Below are 18,489 nucleotides of genomic sequence, written 5' to 3'. Positions count from 1 at the left end.
GGTCAGAGAAATCCTAGTCTGTACCATGAGCTAGAAGAAGATGAAAACAAGGCAAAAACAGGAAGTGGTTTTGTATAGGAAAATTGCTCTCAGTGAACCAGCTGTGTGGCAGTGTGGGGCAGTGACAGTGCAGTCATCTGCCTTCTGCTGGGCAGACTTGGGAGGGCTCAGAGCTCTCAATTTTGCAGTGGAAAGCCAGGGATAAGGGTAGTCTGTTTAGAGAAAATGTCAGAGATGGCTGACTGTTCTCAACAATCTTTGGACTTGATGTGTTCTTGATGTGACACAGGGTATAGGCATTCCCAAAAGAGTCAGGTATTTAAATATTGGGAGTATCTTATTTTACAGAGAATACCTGCTTTGTATAGATGCCAGTTTCATCCATGTATACATCTTTTATCCTAAAAATCAGGCAGAATTTTATTCCTGATATGTTTCACACTGTCATTTCCAAGTTAGGTCATCATCACCTTTCCTTTCCTGAATCTTTATTACCTTTCTCTGACTTTAGAGCCCAATTAATAGCAGCCCCCTTCCACCTGCTCTGTCTTACCTCTACATGATGGTTTTCCTTTGAATCTACCACATTGCTCTGCAAATACTTCATACACAGAAACATAGGTTGCATCATTCTCACCAATCTTTTCCTTACAGGATTTATTTCTCTTTTCTACCTGACTTGTAGTAGGGTAAAATAGTAAAAACGTTTTACAGAAACTTTTGCTTTCCTTTCCTCATGTTCTCTTCTGCACTCTAATTACTCAATACAGCAGAAGATTTGAAAATGGGGATTAACATCCTTATGTCTTTAACCTCAGTTCTAGACTCCTTGTTACCATCATGTGAAATGAGTGTCTGGACACACTGTGCCTCTGGACCATGTCATGACATCTCCCATTCGGCTTCTTTCTGGTCCTGAATAAATTTACCAAAGCAAATCCTTTGTGGAGTCACACATGAGACAGTCAGGAAATTTCAGAATGAGTGTGATAGTTTTTAATTTGATGACTGCTGCAGTCTGGAGTGCACAGAATATGACCTTTCAGAGGAAAACAAATGGCTTGCCTTTAATTCTAAATTTATCTCCTGCCCCAAAACACAAAGAAAATAGTCATAGAGTTGTAGGAAAGGAGGAGTCTGCTGGCTGATTAGAAATGTAGATTAATAACAATATGGAAAGTAGTACAGTGATTTATGACAGTGTGGGAAAAAGTGCAGTCATAGCATTCAAGTTATCAGAGAAAGGATCTTTCATCACTAGAAAATTGTAAGCCTTTATCCATCCAAAACTCACTAGTTGGTTACTAGAAATAATGCTATTTTAAGACATTATTTACCCTTCTAGGCAGGATCGGTGTGTTTCTGGATATGTGTGTGTTTCTGTGTATGTCATTGGTGGTTTCAAATCAATAGTGGGAAGTAAACTTGAAGCCAAATACTGCACTCTTGTTTTAATCCTTTTGTGAGAAAAATTCCTTTGGCTCTGATTTAATAGGAGTGAAAGGAACGGGGAGAGCGGGGAAAAAAAAGCTAAGAATATGATATTGACCTGGTATTCACTATAGAGAGGAAAGAAATGTGATTTTTTCAGATGTTTCCTATGCATATAATGAAGGGGATGGAGCAATGGAACCAGACTACACAGATCTGATGGTCACTGACATGTCTGTTGTTAAGATTTCAAATAACTGTGGATGGCTTGCCCTGTGTTTCTGGAAGGATATCATGTTTCTGAAGCAAAGGATTGGGTGACCTAATTAGTTTGTTCCATTCCTAATTTCCCTGGCTAACAGGTAAGTTTTGTAAACAGTGAGGTGACTGAATGCTTTTGAATTTTTGGTGTTAGTATTAGGTGTCACTGCACTGTATCCTGGGGAGCAGTTTATTTTCTGGTACTTCTTGTAGATCCAAAAAAAGCTTCCCTTTGATCTGTGGGAGAAAAGATTGCTCCTTTGCAGCAATCAAAAATAGAGGTTTTTGAAGCCCTAAACAATTCCACTGCAGTTTTTGGAGAGAGGTACGGCAAAACATGCCATCTGTGCTTCTTGTTCTAAAAGTAGTCTGGTTGAATTTCTTATACGCTTGGTTATGTGCCACAAATGAAGGGGAAAAATAATATGTGTTGGTCATATTTTAATGACCGGCATAGTAATGATATGACTACCTGAGGCAAAGATATCATTGGACTAGACTGCAAGAATTCAGAATTTTCCAAAGGTATTATTCAGTAATTTCACAACATTTTAAAATTATAATGAAAACATTTTTCCCTTTTTCTTTCTCTCAGACATATATATTTTGTGTCTGTTTGGCAGTTCCAGGCAGAACTTGTTTGTGATAGCCCTGACAGCACTTATTATGATCTGTCAAGTCAGTAATTTGTGAGCAGTAGATTTACAGAATAATATTTATAGCTAGCATCTCAGAAGTCTCAATGGATTTAACCTTTTCATTTCTTTGTGTATTTTTGTGAATCTTCAGTTATTTCATGCAACTATTTTTGTTCTTGTGGCACACACTTGACTCTCTGATATCAATGCAACTATCAGTTGAAACCATTATTAGTATGAGATGTGCTAAAAAATTGGTGTTCAGTACACATGTTTTTTCAGCTGTTTTCTTCAGTTACCTGAATGGGAAAACAAGAATTTACCTAAAAATTATTACAGTTTAATTTTGTTATAAAGTATGATGGAAAATTACATAAATGTTCATTCAGAGGCATAGCATATCTACACAACTACCTTTTTCATAATTTCTAGATGCTCAGCCTAATCATTTACTTTAACTGGAAGGGCATGCAAGTAATGAGGCTGAATGAAATATTCCAACAGCAGCGTACTGAACACTGGGCTTGTGCATTCATCAGAAGAACCTAAGTGTGTAATTTAGCTTTCAGAGAACTGAATCCAAAAACTCATTTTCAGTCCTTCTGGTCTTTTTTTTGTTAGGTAGAATCTTTGGATGTTTCACCTTTCTAGTAAAATGGAATAGGAGGGGGAAGTGGGCAGAAAAAAGGTAGCATTGAAGTGGTGATTGCCATTTAAATAAGGTCCAGAAAAACAAAAGATGGATCTTTGAATTTCTATTTATAATTTTCTTCTCTTGTGTTCATATCAGTAACAGAAAAAATGTGATTAGGTAGTTTGAGCAAGCAAATAAGGAATTTTACTGTTTGAGTGGTGGGCCAACTTTTAGATTTGCTGAAGGAACACATAAGTATTAGCAAAACTTGGCAAAATTGTGGAGTTTTTGCATGTATGGAGTTTAATCAATGAACATTTTTCATAGGGAAATCTCCTTCTCTGTGAAAAATGTACTTGGGAAGTTTTGCTGAATTTGCCACTCAAAACAAGTAGAATTCATAGACACACTAGATTGATTTTCAGGGTCTGCCTGGTTTGGGAGAAGGTTAGCAAAGAGGAGAGGGGGATGAAAGGCAGAGAAACTATCCCCATATTGCCTGGTGCTTTGTGCTAGTTAGTGTATTTGTCCATCATTTAGATAACTCAGGAACTCCATTTCTCTTGGTATCAACAAGACATGAATCTGGTGTGCTCACTCCCCTCCCATTTAGAGGTGGAGCTGGAGAGTCCCTGGACCTGACTGGAGACAATGTAAGCAGGGACAGTGGTAGACTGGGACCACATGCTATTATTCCATGTGGCCATTCCTTCCTCAGGCAGGACAGACCTCAACACAGTGGTTTCAGCTGGTGAAAGAGCCTGGAGATCTTTTCAGCAGTGCAACTGGTCACACATTTGTGTTGTTTTTGTCTCAGGTAAAGGAGGCAGGAAAATATGAAGCTGTAATGCGAAGTGTTGTTCTTTCACTTTTATCAATTTATCAGATGTACTAAGGAATGATTCCAGACCCTTCTGTTCCACTTTTTAAAGAAATTTTCTTCCCTATTTTTCCTGGTTTTCTGCCCATTTAAAGTCTTTTTTTATTCATAATTAATATCTAGAACTTGAGTTCTTTGATTTTTATACTCTCCTATGGGAAAAACTACCTATTAGAATCTTGTCCTAACTTTCCTTCTCTAGAAGCAGAAGTTTGCCAATATATTACAATTCATTTTAATTTAGTGTATGCCATTTGATGTAAGTGTGTATTTTAAGGGAAGCAGCACCCAAATGTGTGTTTCTAATCATGGGTTACTCTCATGCTATTTTCTGTTAGAATTCACAAGTGTGTTATTTGACATGTTAATTACTACATTGGTATATGACTAAGAATACAAATATCTCCTCATTTTCCCCCCTCCCCTCAATTAACATTTAGCTTGAGAAGATCAGTACATTTTGTCTGTGAAAGGTTCTGGATTAAATGCCACCAACAAATGATTTTGTGCATGTTTTATTTTGCCAAACGAGGATGTCAGACACTGGGGGAAATAACATAACATTGGCTGACCTAAGACTTCAATTAACTAACAAGGAAGTTTACAAAAGCTGTCATATTAACTTTGCACATCACTTTACTGGGGCAGACACACTGTCTCACGGCACTTATTTCTTGCTTTGCTTCCCTCGAGGCACAAAGCACAAACAGGAAGAGAAATTTATTCCTTATTTCTAATGCAAATAGTTTTCTACAAATATTTAATGTGAGAAAGAGGTATCCTGTCTATGTCATTCCTGTTTCAGCCCCTTATTACCCAGTTAAATTGCATTTGACCTGTGTGTTTAGATCAGTATTGTTTTGAATTAAAGCCTTTTATTTGAGGGTTCATTTGGTTTTCGTCCTGCAAGAAGACAGTGAACTTCTTTCACACTGTCTTACCAAAATAGTTGAAGACATTATAAACAGTGTTTACATATATTTTGATGATGATGATTCTAAACCTACTTGCACTTCCAGTTTGTGAAGGACTGCTCTTCACTTCCCTTTCTATTACTATCAACTTTGTCCTCAGGCCAGTCCTTAAGGATTGTTTCCTTACAGTCAGTTGCTTCCCAAGGCATAATTGTAGAAATATATCATTTCCCCCATATTTTGCCCCCTCTTTTCCTATTTCCTTTTAACTGAAATTCTAACAATCTCATTTATTCTTTTCCTTTAGCCTTCATTTTCTGTTGAAACTCAACATCTATCAGAACCTCTTTTTTTTTTCCTTCAGACTAGTTCTCATTTTCATTTACTTTGTTGCAAGCCATCAGCCAGATGCCTGCTTCTTTATGCTGATACTCCCTGCTGAAACCTTTGTTCCTGCACAGGTCACTTTTCCATATTTATAACACATTTCCTACTGGCTTGCTTTCTTTTTCCTTTGTATACTCTAGTCTGTTCACATTCCTTATCAAAATCATTTTCTTGCTCGTTCCTTTAACCATATTACCCTTCATTGTGTGATTTTGTGGTACCCCTTTGTCTTTTTCTTGGTCAAGTTTATGCTTTTTGCTCCCAGCCAAAGCCTCTGCCACTGTTACTGTCTTTAACTGAGAACATGAATAGAAATGTTAAAAAAAAAACTGGAGGCCTCCTTAGATATCCAATGGTTCTCCATCAGGATCTATGTATCCAAGGAAATGTAATCAGTGCACATAACAGTATTCTGGGAGCTTTTTTGGACAGTGCCAAATCAAGCTGTGGTCACAGGCTTCTTGTAGAGGTAAACGAGCCCAGGGATGTAATGTCACAGAGTTCAGCAATAAGTGGTCTTTTTCCACTGAACATGTTTTAGAAGATGCTTGCATCCAATAGCAGAATGAGCCAGGAATCTCTTACAGGGAACTGAACATTTTTTTTCATCAGCTTCTTTAGATGGAGTCACTCCTCAGACCCCTTTCTTGCTTTTTCTCAGTCTCCCTTTTGCACCCTGTTTCATGGTGCTCCATGTGCTCATGGCTCTGGGGTTGTTATTCCATCTTTCTTACAAGAATATCATGACTCCTTTATCCTCTCTCTCATACTCTTGCATTTATAGTAGTCTCAGTCCACCAGTTCCCAGAAATCAAGTTGTTTCAGTCTGATTTCCCACACCTCTGATTCATTAGTAAAGGAAAATAAAAAGCAGAAAAATCAAGAACTTTTCTGAAATTTAAAAGTATTGTGATCGCTTCATCTTCAGCCTTTTCTTTCTTCACTTGACCTTCTGAATCTTGGGATTCAGTGCAAAGTCAGGGTCCTTCAAGTTCTCTTCCCTCTTTTCCTCACCAGAGGGCAGGCAATTATTTGGGTCCTGAGCCTCTGAACAAGATTTCTCATTGATGTATTACTACAACATTAGGTTTTCTGACACTTGCTATAGACCTTTTCAACACCTTGTGTGGAATTGCTGTCACATCTCCTATCTCTCAGCTCCATCGTCACATCTGCTGGGTGTGCTCATTTATTCTGCAAAGTGGTAGTCACTGCTGAACTGGGGAATGATGCTGACACTGATACTGCATGAAATACACTGCTCTGCTTGATCAAAACCATTGCATTGTTTCAAGTCTCCTCTATGCAGACTGAAAAATATCTTGATTCGTATAGAAAATTATAATCACAAGCAAAAGAGGAAAGAAGGAAAGGAAGAAAAGCAAGCCAAAACCCTGGCAATATAATAGGTTTAAAATTTTGCAGAAAATGAAGAGATAAAATGTATCAGAACTTATATCTGCTAAATCCTCTGACAGCTGCTTTCTCATCCTGCTTCCTGAAAACAAATCAACTTAATTATTCCTGTGGCTATGTACATCCAGGCAGCTTAGAGTTGCCTCTTTATTGCTGGCTACAGTAACTGTCCTTGTGTTTCTGGAATAGCTAAGAAGATTGAAAAGTGGGTTTTTTTGGTAATTCCAGAGTATACAGATTAGAATAGAAGTAATTGTCTGGAATTTTGGAATCTCTTGTCAATGGTTAGATTGTGCCAGCACTGAGTTTAAATTTGCTTTTGTAGGAGGGCATGTTTGGATTGATATTCTAAAGTAATGGGTAGTGAATGCTTGGTACAGGCTGTGTCTGAGAGACTAGTGTAGTGAATTCACAGACTAGAATATGTGGAGATTGGGGGTGGGGAATCCCCATTAAATTATCTTGCAAGGACCTTGATGTCTCTCAGGATGACTCTTCTGTGTACTCTGAAAATAAAACCATTGATCTAGTTAAGACAATTTATCCTTTGGAACAGTCTAAAAAATGTCTCAAATTACCTGGTGCACACATTAAACATGTAAAGTTTTCATTAAAGGAGTTGACAGGTTGCTTGTAAACTAAAGTAATTTCCTTTACCTTCAGAATTAAATTTTCTTTATGGCCTCCTATGTCAGTAAGCACTGTTCATTAAGAATGATTTGGCCATTTCATTCTGCAACCTTATTTTTGCCTGCCTTGTGGATTTAACTGAAGGAAATCCCTTTTTGACTGAAATGATCAAGCTGAATCTCAATCACCAAATGATGTTCTTCCCTGCATTCTTTACCCTGTATAGATAGAAGGGAAGAAAGCTAAGTATGAATTCTTTACAAGCAATTTGCAAGCAGATGTCTTTTCTCCAATTTTATGTTTGTTGGCTGCTTGATTTTTTAGTGGTCACATGAAAAAGCTAGTGACTGAGGGCCTAAAGCTTCTCACATCTCAGGTGCTTCAGGTTTGGTTGTAGAGAGGAATCTCTGGATGTAGTGTGGTCCAGTGGCTAATTTTTTATCATACAGTGAGGTAGGGGAATCATATCTTGCAGTACTTTTTATTGTTGAGCCAAATCAGGAAAGCAGTGAACTAAGCACAGCATTGTAATGTGGGTTATTTATATGTAAGTCTCGTCTGTGCAGACGGAAGGTGAACTGTCAAGATTCATAGCAGTAAGTCAGTATAACACAGTGACACACACAACCCCCCGAGTTAGTCCTCCAAACAGCAATCAGTGAAACATGTGCCCCAAGATACTAGAGGTACAACTTAGTGGCTTCTGTGACAGCATTCAGATGCGTTCTTGTTGCTGTCATTATACATCAAAAGCCATGCTTATCCAAATGAAATATTGATGTTGTGGGGAAACTATAAGAAGGGTTCATCTCCTGTCTGGTGCTCCACAGATTATAAAATCATAGTGATTTGGGTTGAAAGAGACCTTAAAGATCATCTAGTCCCAGGTCCACCACCATGGACAGGGACACCTTCCACTAGACCGAGTTACTCAAAGTCCCATCCAGCCTGGCCTTGAACACTGCCAGGGATGGGGCATCCACAACTTCTCTGGGCAGCCTATTCCAGTGCTTCATTACGCTCACAGTAAGAATTTCTTCCTCATATCTGATCTAAACCTACCCTCTATGAGTTTAAAGTTATGAATTACCCCTTGTAACACCCCAAATGGGTTGTTGTAAACATCCAGGCCTCAGGCTCTTCTGGGAAAAGTTTATGAGAGGTTGATGCTGTGAGTTTGTAGGAGAGTGTCACAAGGTTAGTGGGAAGGTGGTTGTAGAGTTTGACGCTGATAAACTCCTCTTCTTCACATTTACAACTTCTCACTCTTTTTATTTTGAGCCCTTGTTGTAGAGCCCAAGTGTTCAGACCTGTGCTCCATCCAGAAAGAAGAGATTTTTTTTTGCATAGGCAAAAGATGTCATGACAAGAGGGAGAAGAAACAATAAAATAGAGGGGGTAAATGTTGGAAAGACAAAGTAGTCAGAATACGATATGACAAAGGTGAGATCAAATAAGCAAAACACACAAAAAGCTAGACTAAAACAGCCTTAGGAAAAGTATGTAATGTCAGGATATGGCTGTTGGAAACAAACTCTGGGAAATAAGGTTCTATGTGATTAAATTGAAAAATAAGTTGTGTTTTCTTTCCTACTGTCTTTCTCTTCATGTCTTCAGTGAATTTACCTGTCTTAGTTGCAAAGCAGAACTTGGGATTCTCTTAACTATACAACAGGTCATCAGATAAAAAGAATGTGATTTAAAGCACATGCGCCTTCTGAAACACTCATTTCTCTGTAAGAGTAGCAAAACATAATGTAATTAAAACAACTGTCTGCAGTGTTTATGTACAATCACACTGGGTAGAGAATACCTTTAATTTCATTGTAAGGTCAGACACACAGGGAGGAAGGGTTGATGCTGTCTCTCAGACAGCAATAATCAAAGGCTGGCAATTCAGCTTTGGAAGTTGAACAGATTAGAAGTTCTTGGCAGTGATTCTCAAATCCTCAGGAGACTTGACACAATCAGCAGCTTTGACATCTTGGCCAGCTAGCTAAATAGTATTGCCTATAAACATTACAAGGCAAGTGATGATCCCCTTATGTGCTGGCCCTGCGTCATACACTTCTTGCCTTCTCTCTCTGGAGCAAGGGGAGCCTCTAGATCAAGTAGCTCTTTGATGATACCTGTCAGATCATAGTGAAGAAGAGGAATTTTCATTGTTGGCATGTTAACCACAAAAATGAGTTACGGAGAGGAGAAACAAAAGTGCTGCAACTAAGCATATAAGTGGCAGCACCCTAAGTCTACTGAACCTGAACCTCCTTTAAAGAGTTTAGGCAAGAATGAGCACTGCTTCATGTGAATGATTTAGAGATCAGACTGAAAAGATCACCAAGCATGAAACTCCCTAAAATACAGTATGGATTTATTTGCTTGTCCATTTATTTTGTGGGAAAACTACTTGTAAGAGACAGTTTCCCTACTTCGGGTGCCTGAATATGGGAACTATATCTATGTATAAGCACAAAAAAAATCTGATCTGTACAGATATTTCAATGAATTCATGAAATTCAAACTGCATGCATGCATAAGTGATTGCAGGACTATATTTACTTGCAAATCTGTTTTAGTGTTGAAAAATCAAGGTGATATGGTAGTGATGGTTGTTATAGCAGTGTAGTATGGTTAGTTTAGCAGTTATACTATGCTTGCCTGCTTGAAATTGGAGTAATTTGTTCTTTCTAAGGGGCAAGAAGTTTGATCCCATTAATGGCAATGGGGGTTATGTGTTTTAGTTAAACTATCTGTTTGTGCATGCTGCTTCTGCATGGTACTGCAGGAATGATGGCTGCAGGCTGACTGTAAAACTACATGTGAAAAAATAGTCTGGCGTAACTTGTTAGCAGGCCTGAGGATGCAGAAGTGAAGCCAGCAGCTGAATGTCATGAGAAAAGTTCAGCCCAGTTTGCTGGGAGCCCAAACAGTAGTGTTAGGAGGTACCAATAGCTAAATATATTTTCAATGGGTAAGGTTAGTTTGCAATTTCTCCCCTCTTTTTCATTCATGGTAGTTAACAATATCTTTTAATGAATAATATATAACAGATGAATTAAAATTAATGAGCATCCATTGCTAGTCATTTGTCAAGAAGGCAGAAAGAGGAAGATAGAACATATTTTTAAGCATCCAACTTGTTGCTGAAATTTTGTTTCATTCTTTCCTGCTATTCCTTTGAGGATGTTTCCTTCGAGGATGTGTCCCTCCTTACATATGCTAAGCCCTTTAAGGTATTAAACCAAGACCCAGTAAAATCAGTAGTATTATGCTAATCACCTTGTTGGGCACTATCTATCAATGTTCAAGTGTTAACTGTTGTTTGGGTTTTATGGTGGTTTGTCATTTCCAAGACGTGACAGCACATTTCCTACTTGGACTGGTGTGGTCTAGTTTAGGGTAAGTTGATAATTCTCACTGGCAGACCAGCTAAGTAATTCTCCAGAGGCATTTAGCTGCACATTGACACTGTCTAGGGTGTAGACCATGGAATTCAATATAGCTTTTTACTATCAAGCTGAGTTTTAGAAGACTTCCTCAAATACTAATGTACCTATTAGATTTATAGAAATGGATGGAGCAGAGCTTTTCTAAGGCAAGTTTGCAAGATGAGTTAGAAAACTGAGAGAGCACATGTAGAACCATGAAATATTCATATGAAAAGAGAAGTTGTTAGGATTATTAGGAAAGTTCTGAAGGGCTGAGCTTCTGTTTTAAGATACACGGTAAAGGTGAAAGAATAAGGGAAAATTATCAGCGCAGAAAAAGCTTTGCACTGTTGACTTTTGTCATACTCTTTTTGATACAAGGGGGTGTTACCATTTCTTACTCTTTATTAGCTGTTGCTTTTGGCTGAGATGAACCTCTCTATGATAAATTGTTTTTTCAGCCAACTTAAGCACAGCATCAAATAAATATTTCAAAGTGTATGATTTGCACCAGCACCAAGGAAATGAGTCTAGGATTATGGAGAGACAGACAGTAATCTGTGATACGTATTCATCTGAACTAGATCCAAGCAATTCTCCTTTGTTAACTGTGTCTGAGCAGTTTTTTCCTGATAAAATAATTAATATGCAGATAGATGGCTGCTGTCTAGCTATGCTTCATTCTCATTTTTTGGTTTGCATTGTTTATGGCTTTTATTCAAAAGCAATCCTATAATATCCGTGGCCAATTGATCTCTCTCTTTCTCCTGACTAATAGTCTTTTTTAGTAAGTTCTCTTTCCTTCACTGTGTATGGCCATAATGTGCCTGCAGTGTAAGGCTCTCATAGAATCCTGGAGTGGTTGAGATTGGAAGGGACCTCTGGAAGTCACCTGGTCCAACCTCCCTGCTCAAGCAGGGCCCCACTCAGAGCCAGTTGTCAAGGTCTATGTCCACACAGCTTTTGGGTATCTTCAAGGATGGAGACTCCATAACCTCCCTGGCCAACCTGTGCCAATGCTCAGTAACCCCCACTGTGAAAAAGTGTTCTCTGATGTTTAGAGGGAACCTCCTGTGTTTCAGTGTGTGCCCATCGCCTCCAGACACAAGGAGTAAGGGAACCAATGGGCCAGTTAACCAGCTTTCTGCTACTGCCCTCTGGTGTGAAGAACAACTCTGAGAGCCAGCAGGAGAACTCCAAGACCTAAAGCTCTCCCCAGTCTCTCTCTTGTGGACAGTTAGTCTGGCCCCTGTGGTTTGTGCACCTCACCTGGGTTGAGCTGACAGAAGTCAGGGTGTGCATCTGCACTCTCAGATGGCTCATCAGGACTTCACAGCTTTTTTCTGCTGGTGCTGAATGTGTGCCTGTCCCTGATGTGATGGGAGGAGGTGATTGTCCCGCTCTGCTCTGCACTGGTGCAGCCATACCTTGAATATTGTATGCAGTTTTTGTCACCACAATATAAGGAAGATATTAAGCTCTTAGAAAGCATCCAAAGGAGGGCTACAAAGATGGGAAGGGCCTTGAGGGGAAGCCGCATGAGAAGTGGCTGAGGTCACTTCAGCCTGGATAAGAGGAGACTGAGGGAGACCTCATTGCAGTTACAACTTCCTTGTGAGGGGAAAAGGAGGGGCAGGCACTGATCTCTGTGGTGACCACTGACAGGACCCAAGAGAATGGCCTGAAATTGTGTCAGGGGAGGTTTAGGTTGCCTATTAGAAAAGGGTTCTTCACCAAACAGGTGATTGGGCACTGGGACAGGCTCCCCAGGGAAGTGGTCACAGCACCAAGCCTGGCAGAATTCAAGAAGTGTTTGGACAGAGCTGTCAGGCACATGGTGTGACTCCTGGGGATGGTCCTGTGCAAGGTTAGGCATTGAAGTTGATGATCCTTGTGGGTACTCGTGGATCCCTTCCAACCTGGCATATTCTGTGATTCTGTGATCTTAGCACAGGATGCAGAAGAACCACACTACTGCTGCTGAGGGTACACAAACCATGGACAGAGCGGGACTTAAAATCCTGTAACAAGCAATTATAATTTAGCTGTTGAGGGAGACAGACAAGGAATAAGTGGCACCCTCCTCATCAACCCTCAAAAAAATGTTTCAGAGAAGATGAGCTTTTGTCGTAGGCTATCATGCCCTGTCAGAAGTTGCCTTATTTTTTGGTCATATTACTGAAAAGTCATCCAGAGACCACTAGTACTAATCTCCTATACTTAGAAACTTTAGTGTAACCCAGAGTAAGATTTGAAACAAAACCACAGGAAGTCTTAACACAGGTTTTCTTTTTTTTTCCCTTGTCAACTGCAGGTAATGCAGGTAGTGAAAGAACAGATAATGAGAGCACTCACTACCAAGCCTAGCTCTCTGGATCAATTCAAGAGCAAACTTCAGAATCTCAGTTACACGGAAATACTGAAAATACGCCAGTCTGAAAGAATGAACCAGGAAGATTTCCAGTCTCGTCCAATTCTGTAAGTACTGTCTTCTCTCTCCACTTGATTTTTCATGGAAGGATTAAGAATGAATGACATTTGTGAACTCTTCTGGGGGAACACAGGGAGAAAGTCTATCCAGGGAGACGTGTTCAAAGGCAGTAGTGTTGCATCCACTCAAAGTACATTACGTTTTCTTCTGCAGGGAATCATAACTTTTTCTTTGAGTTCAGTGTAGCCAGATTTGTCAAATCCCAACAGGGTCTCACATGGCTTATTTATATGAAACAGTGCTTTGACATTTCCTAGCTCTATGTGACTGTGAGCCTGGTTTTGGTGCTGTAGTGACTTCTAAAAAAAAGTTCAACTAATCAAACACCACAACATTGTCTTCTGTTCAAGGGCCTTCAAAAATTTCAAATGTTGCTTTTCTGATCAAGACAGGGAGAAGTCCAGAAGAAGAGAAGCCAATATACACTGGCTTCCCAAAAGACTGGTGTTATGTGCCACTGTTTTTGTTTCTAGCATTATCTTTGGTGTTAGTGACAATCAGTCATTTGCTTATTTGTAAATGATAACATTCTGGCAGGTAGCCAGTCATTTGCTTGTTGTTTACTGCCAAGTATCAAAGGCTAATACTGCCTTCATAGCTCCTTCTCATTTCTCAGAATAGTCTTTGTTCTATTGTATAAAAAATGGAGGCTGTACTTGGCTCTGGACCAAGTCTGTGCTTGTGGCTGAACAGGAGGCACAGGACAGATGCAGACTCTGTGGTGCACGAATGATGTACTGAGAATAGCAGGAACCTTTTCAGATCAGCAGAGAAATGGTGAGGGCTCCAAAAGCATCAGCTGAAATGTCATGAAATCCTGACTGCAAGTTAAATGGCTCGTGGTTTTCTAAATGTCCTTTTCCAAGGCAGAAGTGTAGAGACAGATTTGAACCAGAGAATTTCAGGCTTCAGAAGCAGAGTATTAATTTTGATTTGTTTCTAAAGGATATAGATATGTAAGCACAAGCTCTGGGGGGTGCAGAGGAGAGAACACATTCCTCCAGGGGCAGCAGGGCAACAGTGGAAGCACAAGCTAAGTAGAATTACATGCTAAATTTTAATCATACCAATGTGGATCAAAGGCAGAATGCTTCTTTTATATTTTCAGTGTGTTAGAAAATAGGACCCAATGCCCAATTAGAACTGATGTCACTCACAGAAGTGCATCAATTAAAGAGCTACAGTTAGTTCTGCATCGTTACACTGCTCAGAAATCCCTTGCAAATCCCCTACAACATTTAGTGGTTCAAAGCTGCTCAGTACTGCTAAGCATGTCACCAAAGCTTCTCATTTTCCCTTCATTCCTTATGAGTCAACAGTTTAGGGTATGATACAGGTCAACTATTTACATTCTCTTGCACCATCACCTAGCCTCGTGAAACTTGCCAGTGCCCTCTCCAAGCTCTTTATTTCCAGTATCACTCAGTGTCACTCTGGCTACTTGCTGCCACAGTGTGGGGTCTCCTTCCCCATCATGGAACTAGTGAAGCAACCAACACAAATAGTTAAAAGCAACTGAAGTGTTACCCGAGGCTCATTTCAGATTCAGGACAAAGGCTAAGCCCAAAGGCTATAAAGGCTAAGTAAATCAATAAGGTGTTTAAGCAATCACAACTGCATTTGCAGAGATTTAACTGCAGGCATTTGCATTTTGATTACATCCATGATCACTTGTTCTTGACTGTCAAAAGAAACAGTTCTTTCATTTTCTGCTTTGATTCGGTTCCCTGTACTGAACTCTCTCAAATTGCATAGATGGCACAATTGATAGAAGTACAGAATCATGGCCCCATTGTACAGAAAAAGCCTGTGAGTGAAGAGAGCAATCCTGGCTGTGCTGTATATTTTAAAGCCTTGCAAATATGCTAAAAGAGATTGTGCACAATGGTGACTGTAACATTGACAGGCCTTGTTTAATTCTGGTTGAGAATATGGCAATCAGTTGATGGTTTTTCCTGCCTCGAACATGATAGAAGTCTTTCTTTTGCTGTTCATTGTATGAAGCACTGAAGTTTTAAGCTTTCAAGCTGCTGGATAAGAGAAGTTTCAGTGAAGTTGGATTTGAATGTAAGTTGGAAAGTACTTCCTTAGATCCTCATAATTGAAACAAACTTGTATTGCAAGGATTAGTTGTTTCTTTTATATAGAATAGAATCATAGAATTCATTGGGTTGGAAAAGACCTCCGAGATCATCAAGTCCAACCCTTGGTCCAACTCTAGTCCATTTACTAGATCATGGCACTCAGCGCCACATCCAATCTGCGTTTAAAAATCTCCAGGGATGGGGAATCCACCACCTCTCTGGGCAGCCCATTCCAATGCCTGGTTACTCTCTCTGGAAAGAATTTTTTTCTGATATCCAACTTAAATTTCCCCTGGCGGAGCTTAAGCCCGTGCCCCCTTGTCCTATTGCTGAGTGCCTGGGAGAAGAGACCAACCCCCACCTGGCTAGAACTTCCCTTCAGGTAGTTCTAGACAGTGATGAGGTCACCTCTGAGCCTCCTCTTCTCCAGGCTAAACAGTCCCAGCTCCCTCAGCCTCTCCCCATAGGGCTTGTGCTCCAGTCCCTTCACCAGCCTTGTTATGAGCATTGTTGTATCATATGAAGTGAAGACTTTTCAGTATCTATTTTTGATTACGGAAAATAAAAAGTCTTTCATAATTGGTTCGATGATTTAGAATTGTTACTGATCATTCAAACTGCCATTTCATAATGAAATGATAAAGGATCACTTTCATTTTTAATTATTTTAGAAGGAGTTGTCTAGGAATCCTGTGGGTCTGTACAGACTCAGGGATCTCCTTGACAGATTAAATAGCAACAGAGATGGGTTAATGCTAGATAAAGATCTGAGGTCCAGCTGGAGACTCTCTGGTTAAAAGAGAGTTAATATCAAATAGGGAGTCATTGTTAAGTAACATCTCTGTGAAAATCAGCAACATACAGGGAAATACAGGAAGGTATTGATGTTTTTCTGTGTTTTATCTTACATATTTCTCTGCAATGTTAGAAAGAGTCCCTATATCCTGCTCCTAATGTGTGAATTGATTAGGAGAGGGAGCATAGCCAGATGCCAGAATGATAAAAGGACAAAACACATTAAACCAGTTTGGGGATTACTCTCCCATTGTGTTGTAATGATTTAAATGCCTGTAATATGCCCCATCCTGGAAAGAAAACAGGTAACAAGTGAGTCTTAAGTGTAAGCTGGAAAGGTAAAAGCTGGGGACAGTTGTAACTGATGGTGAGGAAGAATTAGGGTAATGTGAATAATTTAAAATAATTTCTAGTTATTTTCAGACATTTTAAAAGCAAGTAAGTGGTGTCAGTATTGCCTACAGTGCCAAGACCAGTAAGATCATAAAATTAGCTATCATATATATTACTGTGTGGTTCTCTCAACCCTTCTATCTTACCAACACACTAACTTTTTACATTCTTACATGACAGAAACACAGTAGGAAACTAACATCAGTTTTTAAAGTGATCTCCTTAGACTTAGTCTGTTGTCTCTGGTCACAATCTTTTAAGTAAATGTCATCTGAAGGACAGTTCGTAAATATTCTCAAAACATATTTGCATTTATGATCTTCCCTTAGCTAATTGTTCACGTTTGATTTTAAAATTAGGCAGGAGGACCTATTTCTTGTACTAAGTTTTTTTTCTAACCCTCCTGTCTTTAGACAGTGATCAGGAGGAACAGAACTCCATTGCTTTCAGATGGCTTTTAGAAGGAAATACAGTTTCAAAGAAGCACATCTTCTGTTTGACTTTGTTCTTTCATTTGTTCTGACTCATTTCTGTCACCTTGAAGTGGTGGAACAGAAACTTTGACAGTGAGGAGCACTGAGTGGCAGGATCACTTCACAAAAATATTTCTGGAATCATGGTTTCAGAAAAATAGCTGAAAAACCATACAAGTCAGAGGAACCACATATTGGCAGGAGCTGCTGAGGCCAGTAAGTGCAGTAAGTGACCATGGCAAGGATTTGGTGGTCTTAGACTTTCACTAAAGTCCAAAATTACCGACGACTGTTTCTCCATGGAGTAATGAGTTGTCTCCACAATCCGTGTGATCAAGTTCGAGGACCGTAAAACAGAAAAGAGTACTACATCTGAGCACGTGGGTAGAAGGACTCTAGCACATATAGAGGCATGAGGACCCTTCTTTCCTACCTCTCTTGCTCCTATGGAAAGTCTGCCTTAGGCAGTGAGGTGCTTTAGAGAGGGTACCTGCTTCTTTTAGTATTGGTTAAAAAGTCCTTCTCTCTCTGGTTTGTAAAGGGCAGATGGGGCTTTAGAGGCCAGAAGAGAGAATGTTATAAGCAAACATTCAGGTGTTAATGTGCTGTTTGTACCAGTGTTGAATGTTTGAAATTAGTCCATCTGGAGTTTAGTTTGCAGCCTGAACTTCTGAATAATCCACACTGGTGTTTTAACACTGTTGTCTTCAGCCCCTGCTCTCAGGTTTCACCTGAGGAATAGGGAATCTCATCAGCTTAGTAAAGGCAAGACATTTATTCAAACACAAAATTCTCTTAATCAGAGTATTTAACCATTCAGCACATCCATATCTTAGATCCCAATGAGAAAACAACAGTGCTTGAAAAATGCCCTAAGGTACTAATAATACATTTCCAAAAGGTGTCCTGTTTCTATAGTTACAACTTATCCTTGATTTTTGACCAGATAGATTTTCACAGCTTGTAAATATGCAGTGGGTATGCATCAAGAACTGCAACCATTTCATTTGCACCTAGAGGAAAGATGGCACTTTATTTTAAAGGTCTGATCTTCCTAGCAGAGGACTTACAGCGATTTCTGTGGAGGTCTGGCAGATCAAAAGCATAGGAGCCATGAATGTGGAAATCAGCAGAGACTGGGCTTCCTCAACTGTCAAGAGGAGAGAATTTTTTGTTGTCTCTATGGGATACCAGAGCTTAGCTTCCTTTTGATGATGATTGCTGGAACATACTGCCAGACAGAATGATTTTTGGTATTAGCTAATTTGCACAGCAATGCAAAATTATGGTTCTGACACACTTCATATTTTATAAATCCTCTACACATTCAGTTATTTTTTTTAATCTTACTAGGCTTGCTGTCGAGTTGATGTTTAAACCTGTCTTTTATATATTCCTAATGAATGTAAGTGAGGATATAACTGATGAATTCAGACATCTGTGAATCCATGTGATGGTGTATGAAATTAAACTTTAAATATTATATGCATATGCTTTCTGCCTGGTTCCTGACATATTGAACTCCTATCAAAATAAGATACAGAAAATGGATTTTCTGAAGGATATATAATATTATTTCTAAATGTACTGTGGGTCTTTGTGCTCCTGGGCAAAGGTAAAATTTGATCTCTGAG

General features: G+C 39.4%; 1 protein-coding gene across 6 annotated transcripts in view; it reads left to right on the top strand.

The window, feature by feature from the left end:
* ELMO1 (engulfment and cell motility 1) overlaps window positions 1-18,489 on the top strand; it is a 299,792-nt gene that overhangs the window by 257,814 nt on the left and 23,489 nt on the right. For all 6 annotated transcript variants that reach the window (XM_071561429.1, XM_071561428.1, XM_071561430.1 and 3 more), the window contains one exon: window positions 12,934-13,097. In XM_071561429.1, coding sequence (XP_071417530.1) covers window positions 12,934-13,097 — 164 coding nt within the window. The remainder of the gene's footprint in view (window positions 1-12,933; window positions 13,098-18,489) is intronic.

Source organism: Pithys albifrons, chromosome 7 (genome assembly GCF_047495875.1).
Source record: "Pithys albifrons albifrons isolate INPA30051 chromosome 7, PitAlb_v1, whole genome shotgun sequence".
Lineage (NCBI taxonomy): Eukaryota > Metazoa > Chordata > Aves > Passeriformes > Thamnophilidae > Pithys > Pithys albifrons.
This window is presented reverse-complemented; position numbering and strand designations above follow the sequence as displayed.